The 14,784-nt window shown below is 61.2% G+C and overlaps 1 protein-coding gene across 3 annotated transcripts in view; it reads left to right on the top strand.

The window, feature by feature from the left end:
- Positions 1 to 1,339: 1,339 nt before the first annotated feature.
- CSNK1D (casein kinase 1 delta) overlaps positions 1,340 to 14,784 on the top strand; it is a 24,931-nt gene continuing 11,486 nt past the window's right edge. For 2 of the 3 annotated variants that reach the window (XM_090290692.1, XM_090290693.1), the window contains exons 1-2: positions 1,340 to 1,739; positions 7,045 to 7,155. In XM_090290692.1, coding sequence (XP_090146818.1) covers positions 1,664 to 1,739; positions 7,045 to 7,155 — 187 coding nt within the window. In that variant the 5' untranslated portion in view covers positions 1,340 to 1,663. The remainder of the gene's footprint in view (positions 1,740 to 7,044; positions 7,156 to 14,784) is intronic. The other variant, XM_090290694.1, reaches the window with a different exon arrangement.

The following is a 14,784-nucleotide window of genomic DNA, read 5'->3' as shown; positions in this document are numbered from 1 at the left end:
TGCCCTGACCGGGGATCAAACCAGCAACCGTGGTGCATTGGGATGATGCTCTGACGAACTGAGCTACCCAGACAGGGCCTGTGGTATTTCTAAATGAAGTAAAATTCCCTTAACATAAAATTCACCGTTTTAACCTTTAAAAATTTTAACCATTAAAAATTTTTTAAATCCTCATCCAAGGTCATTTTCTTTCGTTGATTTTAGAGTAAGAGGAAGGGAGAAAGAGAAACACCCATACGAAAGAGAACCATCGAGTGGCTGCCGGGACCAAGACCACATGTGCCCGGGCCAGAGCCGGGGATAAGGCTGCAGAGAAGGTATGTGCCTCACCAGGACGGGAAACCACGACCTTTCAGTACGGATGACGCTCCGGCCAGCTGAGCCCCGCGGGCCAGGGCTATTTTAAGTGTTCACTTCGGTGGCCTTTGTGCATTCACGATCCTGTACAACCACCTCTGCCTGGTTCTCAAGTTCTAGTCGTCCCAGGAGAGGACCCCAGCGCCCACCAGCAGCCCCTCCCCAGCTCCTCTTCTGCTTTCCGCCTCTGTGGGCGCGGCTGTTCCGGGCACCTCGCGTACACAAGGTCGCCCGGCACGTGGCCTGTGTGTCTGGCTCCGGTTGTGGCTTCGGTGCTTCCTCCCTTCCGCGGCTGGGTAATAGTTCCCCCACTGCGCGGCCCGGCGGACCTTGCTTATCCAGTCACCCATCATGGAGACTCGGCGGTTGTACTTTCGACTGCCATAATATGATCCCACAGAGTCAACAGTAAAACGCTGATGTGAACACGTGATCCAGCCCCCAACGGACCGGACGGAGAGGCCGGCGGTCCTGGCCTCGCCCTTCGAAGCCCTGGCAGCGTCACCTTCGGCCCCCAGCCCCGACCCCAGACCCGAGGACGTGCCCCTCCTCCGCCCTGGGTTTGAGAGCGCAGGGCGTCGGGGGTTCAGCACGGGCCGCGGCGCACACCTGTGTCCCGGCCTGCGTCACTCTCTCCGGGCGCTGGCCCAGGACCGAAGGCCCCCCTTCTGCAGAGGCCGAGGGCGCGGGTCCCGGGAGCCTGGAGGGGCGGGCTCGGCCCCCTCTCACCCTCCGGCGAAGCGCGATGCCTGCAGGCCTGTCCCGGGTCTTTCGCCAGGAGCCGCTGGCTCCCCAGACACCTGCCGGGGCAAACAGGGAGCCGGCGCGCGGGAGGGGGCCGGGCGGGGGTCGGGAGAGGAGGGGGCTGGTCGGGGGTCCCGGGGTCGCGCGAGGACACCTGAGCGAGCTCGCCCCGCCCCCCGCGCCCCGCCTTTCGCAAGCGAGGCCCCGCCCCACCGGTTGCTAGGGGAAGTGACGTCACAGCGCGATGGCGGCGGCTCCTTCAGGCAGCTGAAGGGGGATTTAGGCCCGGAAGATCCGAATCCATCCGCAGCGGGGAGAGGGCGAGCGGGGCCGTCGGGGGCCGGAGCAGGGGCGGCGGCGCTCGGACTGTCCCATCCGCCCCGTATTGTGGCGTTGGGCGCGGCGGAGCGGCCGGAAAGCGATGGTGAAAGCGGGGCCGTGAGGGGGGCGGAGCCGGCAGCCGGACCCGCAGTAGCGGCAGCAGCGGCGCCGCCTCCCCGAGCTCAGACCCAGGAAGCGGCCGGGAGGGCAGGAGCGAGCTGGGCCCGCCGCCGCCGCCGCCATGGAGCTCAGAGTCGGGAACAGGTACCGACTGGGCCGGAAGATCGGCAGCGGCTCTTTCGGAGACATCTATCTCGGTGAGGCGTCCGTCCCCCGGGCTCGGGGCCGCCCCCGACCGGCGTTCGCCCGGCCCCTGCGCGGGCCGCCCCCCCGGGACACTCCGTTCCCTGCAGCTCCCCCCGGGACCCCGCTCGGCCCCGCGGCTGCCAGACAGGAACTTTCGGTCCTTCCGGGTCGGCCCGCGCCGCCGTCCCCGGGGGCACCTGCCCGACGTGTGCCGGGGGCCGCCGCGCTGGCAGGGTCGGCCCGAGACCCCGCTGCCCGCGCCTGTGCCCCGCACACAGACAAAGGCGGCGGGCGGCGCGCGGCCCCGCGCACGTTGCGGGCGGCCGGGTGCGGTGGGCCGGGAGCGCCCGCCCGGCCGGAGGAGGCCCCCGCGGCCCTGCGCGACGAGGCCGGCGGCCGGGGACGTGTTGCGCATCCATGGCCCGCCGGCGCCCGCGCTGAGCGGCGTCGGGGCCGCGGAGCGTCCGCGCCCGGAGCGTGGCCGCCGTCGGGGAGCGCGGTGGCGGCGCTGTCCTCGCGCGCTGGCCGCTTCGGCTGGTGCTAGGCCGTCCGGGTGGAGATGGAGACGGTTTGGGGCGGGAACGTGCCGGGCTCTTGGCGACTCGCCGGGGGAGCGCACGCACAGGTGCGCTGCCGGGCTGCCTGGCTCTCTGCCGCTGGGCGTTCGGGGGGCTGCGCTTGTCGGGCCCCGGCGGCGAGAGACCCCCCGCACCCGGGGGCCGTCCCGCCCGCCCGTGTGCGGCCGCCGGGGCTGCTGTTGCGCAAAGCCGTTTTCGCTGGGATGGTGAGCCTGCCGCGGGCGCCCTTCCGTCCCCCGGAACGGACGCAGCCCCGCCGGGTGGGGCCGCGGCTGCCGGTGCCTCCTGCTGACCCCCAGTGACCCTGTCCCGGCCGCACGGGGGCCTTGAACCGGCACTGCCCCCCCATCCCGGGCGTGAAACCCTGAGACGTTGGCATTTTACTGTTTAAGTATTTATGTTCCATCGTCAGCGTCTGCGTCCTCGGCACCGTTTTGGGAGGCGAAGTGCTGCGGAGATGTAAGCTGTTCGCCTCGTTTATAGAGCGGCAGGTTTTTGGCAAAACTTTGAACCTCGCGTGGAGGAGCGGGACGGTCGCCGGCGCGCGCTCCGCCGGGGCTGCTGCGGCCGCTGGTGCACGTGCCGGGGGCTCTGCGGGCCCCTGTGGCTGATTCCCGTCTTCCTCGGGGCTGAACCCCTGGTGGGCACGCAGGTGCCCCGGGACAGGTCCGCAGGGCGGTCTCCGAGCGCTGAGGCTGTGGTCCGTCGTCGGCCGCGCGCAGGCCAGGAAGGGGGTCTGCGCGCTCACCACCGCCGAGTGAAGGGTCCGAGGTGAGCTCCACCGAGAAGGGACGGGTTGAGTCACCTGCACCGTGTTTCTTTCCTGTTCGTTTAGGCCCCCGAGTAGGCATTGCTTAAGGGCTTGAGTCCTCATCCTGATAAGCGATATGTCTTCTCGTTCTGTGCCGTCGTTTTGCAGTTGGTCAGAATGCTCTCGACTCCGCCAGGTAGGTTCACCCTGTTTTGAGCCTGGTGTTCGGGGCTGTGGATGTCCCGCGGGGACTCCCTGTGCTTCCACATGTTGGAAACTGGGAGGGGGGTAGCCTGGCCTTCAGCTTGGAGAGGCCTCGTGTGCCGGGAGGCCTGGCGGTGGCCTGTCTTCCCAGTGGCCTGCTGCTCTCACCGGCAATCCCATGCTTCCCAAGAGGCCACCATGGACCTCAAAACATGTGGCCTCCATCCTCAGTCGGCCTCCCCGAAGGCTCCTGGGGAGGCCGCGGCGCTCACGTGCCCGGGCAGCTCACACACCTGCTGCTGCGGGAGGCGGGCCTGGCCACTCCTGGGCCCCTCAGCCTTGGCTCCCCGCGTTCTAGCCCCGGCTGTGCCGGTGGGGCACCTCTCGTGCGTTTGAGACCATCTGCCAGCAGAGGCAGCAGCAGTGTGCTCAGTGTAGACCCTCGTGGGACCAGTGGGCCCCGGGAGGAGTGTGCGGGGCGGGGTGGTGTGCGGACCCAGGCTGTGGGGTGGTGCCGTGGTCGGCACAGGTGCCACTCAGGGTTCCTGCAGGGTGCCTGGCTCCGGGGGACAGCAGGAGCCCCGGTCTCATGGAGCTCTGTTCTACCCCGTTTGTCTTTGGAGTCCAGCAGCAGGGGCCTCGGACCCCTCGTTTCTGGTGTCAGAACGGAGATTCTTGGTGTGTCCTGCCAGCTGTTGGCTTTGCTACCAGGCCCTGTGGCTCCGTCAGGTGATCGACAGAGGGCCCAACAGTGTGAGCAAACACCTTGTTTGGGTGCTGAGGTTTGGGGGCCTCTTCGTCTCTGATTCTCCTGTCTCCCCTCGCTGGCTTCCAGGCTCCTGTGGAACTCGCAGGAGGGATTCCGCAGTGCTGGTGGGCCCCTCGGGAAGGGAGACCGTCTGCTCTCCTTCACGTAGCTGTGGCCATTGCTTGTGTCCTTGGGGGGCGGCCTGCGTGCTCCATGAGACATCATGGCACTGCCTCCGCTGCCTCGTCACCCACAGGGACCCGTGGGTGACCTTTGCCCAGCTGTCCCGTTTCTTCGTGGATGTCACTTCTCAGTGACAGTTACCTCCTGTCGCAGGACTGGGGTGAGGGCCACTTAGTTATCATCTGCCTTGTCTGCTCAGCTCGCGGGACACAGTTTTGTTTCCCTAGGACCAGCGTTGGCCTGTGTGAACACAGGCACCCGTCTGCCTCCTGGGGGGCAGGAGCGCTGCCGCCCTGGAGAGGAGGTGGCTTAGTGCAGACAGGCCCGGCGCGGAGACACTGACGTGCCCCTGGGTTTGGCTGGAGCCCGAGCTCAGTGGTCTCTGGAGTCCTCGTTTGCAGGTAGAAGTGCTTCTGAAAGGCACCTGCTGTGAAGCCCCAGGTTTTGTAATCTCCAGTTTGTCACAGGCTGATACTTTTTCAAAATAAGATTAAAATGTTATCAGAGCTCTGCTGTACTGTATTTGTTCCTTCTTGCACTGGTGGCAGTCTGAGGACAAGACTTGGAGCAGCAGCCCCACCGCCCCAGAGCGGAGGCGCTGTTGGCTGTGGGCGGCGGGGCCAGCACACACTGGGGGCTTCAGTTCTGTCAGTGGCCCCTGACGTCGGGTTTCGTGGAGGCTTTGCTGCTGGGTGCTTTTCCCCAGAGGGTGTGTTCCCATGTTTGTGTGGCCGAGAGCCCACGTGCAGCTCTGCTCCGAGTCATTGCACTCGGGGTGACCTTTGTGCCCCCTGCTGCAGGTGTGCTCCTGAGGGCACTGGCGCCATGACTGGGAGAGGACCCTCTGTGTGTTCAGAGCGGCCTGTGGTCCTGTGTCCCGCAGACTGTCACTGTGAAAGGTCACTGTGCCCCCTCAGCTTGACCAGCCCCAGGAGTGGAGCGAAAAGTGTCTCCCCTCCTCCAAGAGCCGGGCAGCCAGTGCAGGCCCCGCGTGCGTTCACGGAGGGCCTGGTCCCGGCCAGGGCGGCGCCGGGGACTGTGTGCAGTGCTGATGTCACCAGTGAGATGAGTCATCGGTTCCTCCTGGGCTGGCGAGTTCGGGTCAGAGTCCCAGGTCCTCACAGGAACTCTGAGCTCATTTTTCATTTGCACAGTAAGTTTTGTGGTGAAGTCACCTCTCCTGGCGTTGGATAGGCTGTGCCGTCGGCAGGCGGGCCCCTCTGTCGCTCAGGCCCAGTCTCTGCAGTGGGAAACGGAGCAGTGGCCAGGGGTGGGCATTCCCACTGCTCCCGGCACTGGGGAGCGGGGTTGGGTCTGGGGCTGCTACAAGTGACCGCGTCCCACGCCACCATCCGAGCAGACCGGGTGAGATGGTTTTCTGTGGGGCTCCTGGGCACTTCTTGGGTGTTAGTATCACCAGGCGGCTCTCCTGCAGGTGGGTCACCGTTGTAATGCTTGCTGACCTTGTCCGCCTTCCGACTGGAAGTCTCAGCTTTGTAACCTGTGCGTCTCCGCAATCCCCTCCTGAAACACACCGCCGGCCTTCCAGCTAAACAGACAGTGGGAGAACCTGAGCCCCCGCAGATGGGGGGGGGGGGGGCGTCCCGGTTCTGTCTGGGCCGCTGGAGCCTTCACAAACAGCTGTTCTCCTGGGGCGGATCCCAGGGTTTCGCACTTGGTGGGCACCAGTGAGGAAGACCCGCAGGGCGCTAGGTACGCGTCTCCTGCCCAAGCTCCTCAGGGAAGGGCTCGCAGCCGCGTGGGCCCCCGGGGGCTCTGGGGCATCTGGGTGGGAAAATGGAGGGGTGGTGGCTGTCATGTTTGCAGGTCGTTACGGAAGGAAAACAGATAAAAAGTTTGTAGATAGAACAGGTAAAAGCTCCTAGTTTTACCTTTAAGCTCGTGGCCTGGTCATTGGGCGGTGTTAGCAGGCATGTTGTCAGTTTTAGTGAAAAACCAACAAAGGGTGCGTGGCAGGTACCGTCGCATAGCTGTAGTCAGGGCTTTGAAACAAGTTCACCCTCCCGGTCTAGTGTTGCTGAGAAACACACAGTGAGGTCCTGTTGCTGACAGCCGCCGCCTGCCCCCCACGGTGTCCCTCGGCCGAGCCCACCCCTGCAGTGCCCAGATTGCTCGGAGGGACGTGCGGCTGGGTCCCCGGGCTGGGTGGTCGGAGGCTGGGTGGTGTTCGGTGGAGACCCAGCCTTCCGTCTAGAGCAGTGGTTCTCAACCTTCCTAACGCCGCGACCCCTTAATACAAGTTCCTCATGTTGTGGGGACCCCCACCAACCCCCAACCATAACTAAAGCATAGTGATTAATCATAGAAGCAATATGTAATTATACATGTGTTTTCCGATGGTCTTAGGTGACCCCTGTGAAAGGGCTGTTCGACCCCCAAAGGGGTTGCGACCCACAGGTTGAGAACCGCTGGTCTAGAGAAAGGTGCGGGCACACATAGCCGTGTCCCGGCGGTGTTGGGGGACACGTGGAGCCACCCTGGCGCTGACCAAAGGGTGATGGGAAGGTTGGGAGCAGGAAACGTGGGAGGCTGTGAAGGGAACCCATCGGTGTTCTCAGGGTCCCCTAATGATGCGATCCAATTGGGCACCTGCAGAGACGGAGGGTGAGACCCCAAATTAGGCGTTTCTACACATGTCAAACTCCGCTGTCAAAGGGGGAAAGAAGGATGACTCCCATGGGGTTTGTGGATCGCTGACACCGTCTCGGGACAGGGAGCGGAGTGTGTTCCTCGGTCTTTGGAGGATGGGGGTAGTCCTGTCCCTGGTGTGTGGTGACATGGGGTGAGTGGTGGCACCAGGTGTTAATGCTGTGCTTTTCTTTCTTTGCAAGGTACGGACATTGTTGCAGGAGAAGAAGTGGCCATCAAGCTTGAATGTGTCAAAACCAAACACCCTCAGCTCCACATTGAGAGCAAAATCTACAAAATGATGCAAGGAGGAGGTATGGCCTTCACCTGTGAAGAAGGACAATGGGGTGGTTTGCTGGGGGGCACGGGTCCTGAATCCGTCTCTGGCTTGTTTTGGGAAAGGGAGGACAATGCCCACCCCCTGGATCCGGCCGAGGGCCTCACTCAGTAGGAGTACCCCGGAGTTCGTGCTTCTGGCTCAGACACCACTCTCCTTGCCCCGTTTTACAGGCAGCGTCCGTCCCCGGGGTTGGTGTGAGCTCTGATGCTCCCCCTCTGCTGGTCGCTGTGTGTGCCAGCTCCTTCGTGGGCTTTGCTCACAGCTTTGGGGGTGGGGTCCCTTCAGACTTTTCTGAGTGAAGCTACAACTCCCTACAGCTCAGTTACTGTTCACATTCCGTCCCCAAGCCTCCCCTGGGGCCAAGGGTGCCTGATCTCGGGGTCTAACTTTTAGAATTCTCTGGACTTTGAAACTGTCTTATTGACAGAGCTGGGGGGGGGGAGTGTTTTAAAGGGGGGTTCAGAGTTGCAGAGATGCTGTAGCGTGTCGAGAGGGTGTGTCTGCTGCTCCCGAAGGGGCCTGGGAGCCGGGCCTTTGAGGAGAACAGTTGTGCTGCTTCCTCCTCAGAATCTGGAGGCAGGGCCCGGGCTTCAGCTTCTCCGCAGGTTTGTCTGCTGCTGGGAGACAGCTGGGAGGTGCACACAGCACACCAGTCTGGGCCTAGCGGCGACCGAGAGCACCACAGCTGGTCCGTGTGTCCCACCCTGTGTTTCATGGGGCCAGAGACTAGCACACAGATGGAGACTCCCCGGCCCGTGTCATCCCAGGGAGACGTCAGCAGAGGACCCAGCCCACGGTGCTTGCCTTCCAGTGGCCTCAGCAGAAGGCAGCGTCTCAGGCACAGCTTTGAAGGTGGTGACGAGGAGAACAAGGGGACTCGGGATGTGGCCTTCATGGTGGGGAGGAGCCTGGCACTGAGGGTGGAATAAAGCCTCCCACTTAGAAGCCTGCTGACCTGTAGGGAACAGCGTCGCTGTGAGAACGCCGGAGCCGGGGCGCCCTCTGCACGTGGTGCGGGGCCAGCGCCGCTTCCCGTCTGAACCCCGCGGTGGGAGGCGTGCGCCCCCTCCACCCAGCCTTCCCGTGCCACTCCTCTGGGGCCCTGCAGACCCCGACTGCTGTTCCCCACGCAGCGTGGGTCCCCCAGTGTCAGGCGCACCCTCGGCGGGTGCTGTCCAAATGTACAGCCCGCATTCTAGAGAGCAACTGGGCCCAGAAAAGCAAGCGCCCTTCTGGGGGTGCCCTGAGAATTCACCAGCCAAGACCACACCGGGGTGGAGAGAGCAAGGACGGGTCCTCGTGCCCAGAGCGCAGGGCTCTGCTGTAGCCGGCCTTTGCCAGGCTTTGCCTGTGGGGGCTCCGGGCCACTTTGTCACTGTCAGGGGACAGTGAGTGCCCTGCGGTTCTTCTTTTATGCGCAGTTCTAGGCTTCCTTGCAAGTGGTGGGTGCTGATGACTTTTACCACAGGGTCGTCTGGGCTGCTGCTTGGGTGACATTGGCCTGGTACCTGGCCAGGGAGAAAGGTCCCTCTGTCAGTCCTAGGGGAGGAGCTGGGTAAATGTGTGTTAGTGTCAGGGCTTGTTAGGTGTGATCTTTAAAGAAGTTCGTTGAGTTTAGAGAGTGAAACGTTGATCTGTTGTTCCACTTATTGCTGCATCACTGGCTGATTCTTGCATGTGCCCTGACCAGGGATGGAACCCACAGCCTTGGTGCATCGGGGCAACGCTCGAGTCAACTGAGCCACTGTCTGGGGTGGTGGGAGTCAGTTTATAGGACAGACCACGCTCAAAATAAAAAGTAGGGGAAGAGAACGGAAACAGAAAGGTTGGCTCGTGTCCCCCACTGTGAGCCTGTGTTTCAAGTTCTTTGACTGGTATGAACCTTCCGTCAGAGATGCTCTGGCCATTCTCCCAGCAGAAAAAAGTCTGTAAACAATGCGGGCCTAAAAGCACGGAGAGAAACAGCTCGGTGTGTTCACACTGGCCGGGCCACCTGGGGTCGGTCATCAACTCAGTGGCACGAAGTTTTAGGTCCCCAACAATCAGTGACTCGGGGGCAGTCATTGGGGTGACACACCCTGCCCGTTCCGCCACGCGGTCCCAGCACGCAAGCCGAGCCCTTTCCGCCTGAGCCGCCACGAGGCCGCCTGCTGCCGTGCCAGCGCCACGGAGGGGCCTCCCTGCTCGGGCTGGGCAGGACAGCCTCACGTTGTCAGAGCTCAAGGACTCGGGTCCCTGCTTCTTGGGGTCGGTGCAGAGGCATCCTTAAAACACGTCCTGCCCAACTTGCGTTTTTCACAAACACACATGAACCTTATGCTGAGAGGCCCGGCCCAGTCCAGCAGAGGATCTGGTGGGTGAAGCAGGTCTGTGCCCTGGGGTTGGGGTGTGAACAGCAGTCCTTTCTCGGCCTCTGACCCCTCCCCTGACCTCCTCCTGTCCACAGTCACTCCCAGCCTTCCAAGGGGAGATCCAGTCCCGGGCACGGAAGGCCTTTTCGGAGGACGCTGGCCAAGGAGCCAGCTCTGCCGTTTGGCAAAGTGAGGGGGTTTTGTAGGCTGTGCACTCTGATAGGTGGTCTCCATGGTGACGGGACAACGTGTTCCCGCTGTGCAGGCCAAGCGGCGGCTGGCTCAGCACTGACGTTGCTCCCGGGCCCAAGAACAAGCAGCGCAGGAGCTCTGCCGGAATGTTTACATCGGGAGAAAAGTTAAAATGCACAAGATGCGTCGTTCCCACACGGCCGGTGCCGTCGGCCTGGGGGCACGGGACCAGGGAGCAGGGCCTGCAGTGGCGTTGGCCCAGAGTGGGGTGCCTCTTCCTAAACCACCACTGGCACCGCCCAGCAGCTGACTCCAAGAGTGGGTGCTGATGAGACCGGCGGTGGAAAACCCTGCCTCCTCGAGACGTTCCCTCCCGGAGCGCCGGGGCTGCAGTCAAGACCAGTGGCTGCCGTCGGCTTCACCTCTTCCCTCCGCCTCGGGAAAGGTCACTGCTCCACACTCAGGTTCTTTAGGAGGAAAACAGCTGCTCCATCCTGGCCACGTGTAGACATCGGACGTTCTGGGAGTGGAGAGTCCAGTGCAGCATGCTGGCTTTGAGGGGGTTCCCTGAAGCCCCCCACTGTGCTTGCACGGCCAGAGGTGGCAGTGCCTCTGCCTCCCCTCCAAGAGGGACGAGCAGGGGATGCTGTGGGCCCCGGCCTAATGACGGTGTCCACCCTCCTTGGAACCCCATCGTGGGGGGCAGCCTCATGGGCAGGGCTGTGGCTCTCCCTCCCCAGCAGCAGGCTGGCGTGGCTTTCCTTGTGAGCTGGTGGTCTGGCAGAAGGGGCTTGGCATGGGGGTCATGACTTCTATAGCTGTGGCCCTTGGCGGACTTCTGGAAGCTCAGCTCCACGGCTTTGCCCTCCTTCAGGCTGCTGAGCCCTTGGTGGAGAGCCTCCTTCAGCTCAAAGAGCGCAGTGGGGGTCAGGTGTGGCCATGACGCAGCAGGCGCAGACAGGAAGCTGAACCCTGTGGGCATGGTGACCCACTTACATGTGCCAACCCATGCAGCAGCTGCGGCTCCCAGAGCCTTGGCACAGCCACCTGCAGTCTACTGGGCAGACATGGGGCCCTGGGCAGGCGGCTGCTGGCCCCTGAGAAGCCCAAAAACTGAAACGTAACTTGTTTTTTTTTTTTTACTGTATGGTTGCCTCTCGCGCCCTCAGCTGGGGACCTGACGTGCAATCTAGTCATGTGTCCTGACTGGGAATCGAACCAGCGACACTTGGCTCGCAGGCCAACGCTCAATCCACTGAGCCACAGCAGCCAGAACGAAATGTAACTTTTGAAATAGTCCACAATAGTCTGATGAAGACCCTACGTGGCTAGCAGTACGTCTTAGGCCAGATAAGGCCTGTGCGCAGATCTTAAAACTTTATTGGAGGATAACAAAGGTGACTTGCAAGTGGAGACACTCTGCGTTTCTTGAGTGCAAGACTGGGATCCCGGTCCAGACCCAGCTGTTATTCCAGTGTGACAAGCTAACTTGTGAACTCGGAGTAGCGAAGGGCCAAAACCATCTAAACTAGTCTGAAGGAGGGAGGCGTTTGTCCTGCAGATAACAGAACTCGCAGCGTCTGCATGGAGCGGCAACCCACGGCAGTCCAGGTAGCGGGTGTCTTCCCCATGAGGAGCCCAGGCTGCTGGGAGGAACAGCCAATTCCAGGCCAGGGCAGGAGAGGCGAATTGGGAATGTGGCTGAGAGGAAAGAAGCGCCCAAAGGCCACTGGGCACATGCAGAGGACACAGGGCAGGCTTGAGGGGCATCTGCTGGCCAGACTTGGGATGGGGCGCATCCGGGAATCCATAATGCTGCGCACGTGCACTGAGCTCCGCAGAGGAACGCACACGGAACCATCGCGTGGCAGGTGACCGCCTTATTGATTGGTTCAGGTGGGAATCATCAGTGTGTGCAAACCCCTTCTGGGGACCAGGGTCTGACAGCACCCTTGAAACTGTCACAGGGGACTTAACAGAGAAAAGTACCTTTTGGCGAAGAAATCTGGCACATAGCATCTGACAAGGGGTCAGACCCAGCAACCAGGGAAATCCCAATTGACAACCGTTCTGCAGAGTTGCCTGAACGCTCCCGAAATCTGTGGTGAGAGAAGCAGCAACGGTCTAGACTTAGACGTGCTGAGCAGGCGTAGGCGTGGACCTGGGCGGGCGAGCTGTGAAGGGTGTTCTGGGGACAGGCCATTGAGGCAGCGTGGGCTTGGACTCATGGCTGTGCCTCCTGAGCAGGTGTTGACCACAGGGTCACCCACACACGTGGAGACAGGAGAGGGGCCTTGGGACTGACTGGAGAGCACAGCAGTGGGCCCTGTGCACGGAGTTGGGGCTGCAGGAGAAAAGGCCTCGCGGACACGGTGCAGGGGCGGTGGGTGGCCTTCTGCCTCACCCAGAGATCACCTTGGGGGCAGTGACTGCAATCTGAAGGTCAGGGCTGGGGAGCCTGTTCACTTTGTAAAACCAGCTTTATGGAGGTGTGATGGCTGCATTTTAAACAAGTGTCCAGTGGGCTGAGTTTTGCCACGATCATACCCTCATGAAACCATTACCATAATCAGTGTAGTTGATGTACCCATGTCCCCCAAAACTTTCTCAGACCCCCCTTGTGGTCCCTTCACTGCCGTGGGTGCCACTCCTTCCAGATGCGCTCTTGTCGCCGGATCGCCTGCATTGTCTGGAGTTTCTGTCGGGACAGCCGGCACTGCGTGTGCCCTGGGGAGCCGCCACGCTGTGGGTCGGGCCCGCTTCCACGACGCAGGAGCGCCCTGGATGGGCGCGCCGGGCCCCTCGCCTGTTCACACACACATGCGTGTTCGGGTGTCGGGCATGCCAAACAGCTGCTACAGACTCCTGCGTGGGTCCCGTGCGGACGTTTCCTTCCTTTTCTCTTAAATGAGGACCTAGGGGTGGGACAGCCAAGTCGCTTGTCTCTAAGAAACTACCCGTCAACAGGACGTGGGGCATGTTCTGTCACCTCGTTCTTGATATTGGCCGTTGGGGCCTCTTTTTCCTGAGCAATCTGATCAGAGTTTTATCAAAAATCTTCCCGCCCTGGCTGGGGTGGCCCAGTGGACTGAGCGCTGGCCTGCAAACCAAAGGGTCGCCAGTTCAGTTCTCAGTTGGTCACATGCCTGGGTTGTGGGCCAGGTCCCCAGTTGGGGACGCGTGAGGGGCAACCACACACTGATGGGTCCTCCACCCTTCCCTTCTCTAAAAGATTTTAAAAATCTTCCCAAAGAACTAGCTTTTGGTTTCAGTAGTTTTTCTCTGTTGCTTGTTCTCTATATTATTGCTGTTTACTGTGACCTTTTATTCCTTCTGCTTGTTTTGGGTTTAATTTCTATTTCAGGTAGAAACAGATTATTAGTCTTCCTAATACAGGTGTTCAGTTGCTATAAATTCGCCTAACTACGACAGGGGCAGCATCTCAGAAGTCCTGGTGTGTTCAGTTCTCATTTTCATTTACTCCAAACGCTTCCTCATTCCCCCCTTGATTTCTCCCTTGATCCGTGGGTTAGTTAATTGTGTGTGTGTGTGAAACATCCGTTTATTGTGCTCAGCAAGCCTGCAGCGTCGGGAACGGGCATAGCCGGGCAGTCTCGTCTCTGCTTCTGTGATGCCAGGGCCTTGCCTGGAAGGCTCAGAGGCTGAGGGCTGGACCGGCTGATGGCTGCCATCACCAACACGGTCACCACCACTGGCGTGTCTGATGGCGGGGGCTGCGCAGTGTCTGGGACGCTGCCCTGCTCGCCAGCACAGCGGTCAGCGAGCCTCGGCTTCACGGGCACTGGCCGAGGATAGGTTTCCCTGAGCTCCAGTGAAGGGGTCATGGCTCGCAGGACAGGGGAGAAAGAGAGGGTCTGGTGTTCTTCTGGGGTGTGTCATGGAGCTTCCGAGCATTTGGGGGGTTTTCTGAACTCTCTGTTCTCTGTTGCTAATTGAACCGCCATGTCATCTGAGAACATGCTTTGCACACCCTGAGCCCTTGGACTGAGCGAGGCTGGTCTCCTGTCTGGGTGAACGCCTGTGCATGCGGGACGAGGACTCGGCTGTGCGGGGCCCCTGCCACGCACCCAGACTGCGCCAGTCTGCCGTGTGGCCTCACGCGTGGCCACGTTCTTTTGTTAGCTGCACAGTCACTGAGAGTCATGTTCTCTTGGTGACACGATGCCTTTATTGCTGTGACCTGACAGTGGTCTGTCCCACCATCTGCTCTGTCGAGTGCTCCCGTGCGCTAGGTGCCCTTCTTTCCCCCTCTGTGTGTCAAGGCGCCCAGAGTGCGTGGCGGGCGGAGAGGGTGTTGGCTGGCTCCGTTGCTCTGAGAAAGGCCTCCCTCCCTCAAGGCTGGAGATGGTGGCAGGGGCTCAGACCCCTGCACTGTGCTGTCACGGGAGCTGCCGTGGGAGCCGGGTCTCGTGTGGGCCAGTCAGACGAGGAACCTGGCTTTGTCCTGCGTCCTTGGGCTCCCCATCACAGGCTCTAGGGCGGACTCTCCGTGTTCATGTTTAATGTCATTGGTGACAGGTGATGTTTGAGTCTGTGGTCTTGCTGCTGGTTTCTGTCTCCTCTGTGTTTCCTTACCCCCTTTTTTGGTCTAATTTTGGATTAATCGAGTTTTTCTTTTATTTATATTTAGGGAGAGAGAAACGTTGACTTATTGTTTTACTTACTGATGCATTCATCAGTTGCTTCTTGTATGTGCCCTGACTGGGTATCGAACCTGCAGCCTTGGTGTGTCGGGATGACGCTCCAACCCACTGAGCCAACTGGCCAGGGCTCAGGTATTTTTTTAATGATTTTTCTTATGATCAGCTCCTCTGCTGGCTTATTAACGTCCCTCTTGCGCTGGTGGCTGAGGTTGGTGTCTCACGTCCATCCTTACCTGGCGCGGAACAGCAGACCCTTCGCAAGCGTGCTTTCTCCCCACCCGCCCACGCCCCCTGCCGTCGCCGCCGCGGGCCGCCGTGGGCCGTGTGCAGGTCGTGCTGGCTGCCGGTGCTCTGTCCTCCGCGGAGGCCCCGCCTTCTGTCCGGTGAGGGACAGAC

This window comes from Furipterus horrens, unplaced genomic scaffold (genome assembly GCF_987537825.1).
Source record: "Furipterus horrens unplaced genomic scaffold, mFurHor1.1.pri manual_scaffold_11, whole genome shotgun sequence".
Taxonomy (NCBI): Eukaryota; Metazoa; Chordata; class Mammalia; order Chiroptera; family Furipteridae; genus Furipterus; species Furipterus horrens.
Note: the sequence above shows the minus strand (reverse complement) of the source record. Positions and strands in the feature narration are given on the sequence as shown.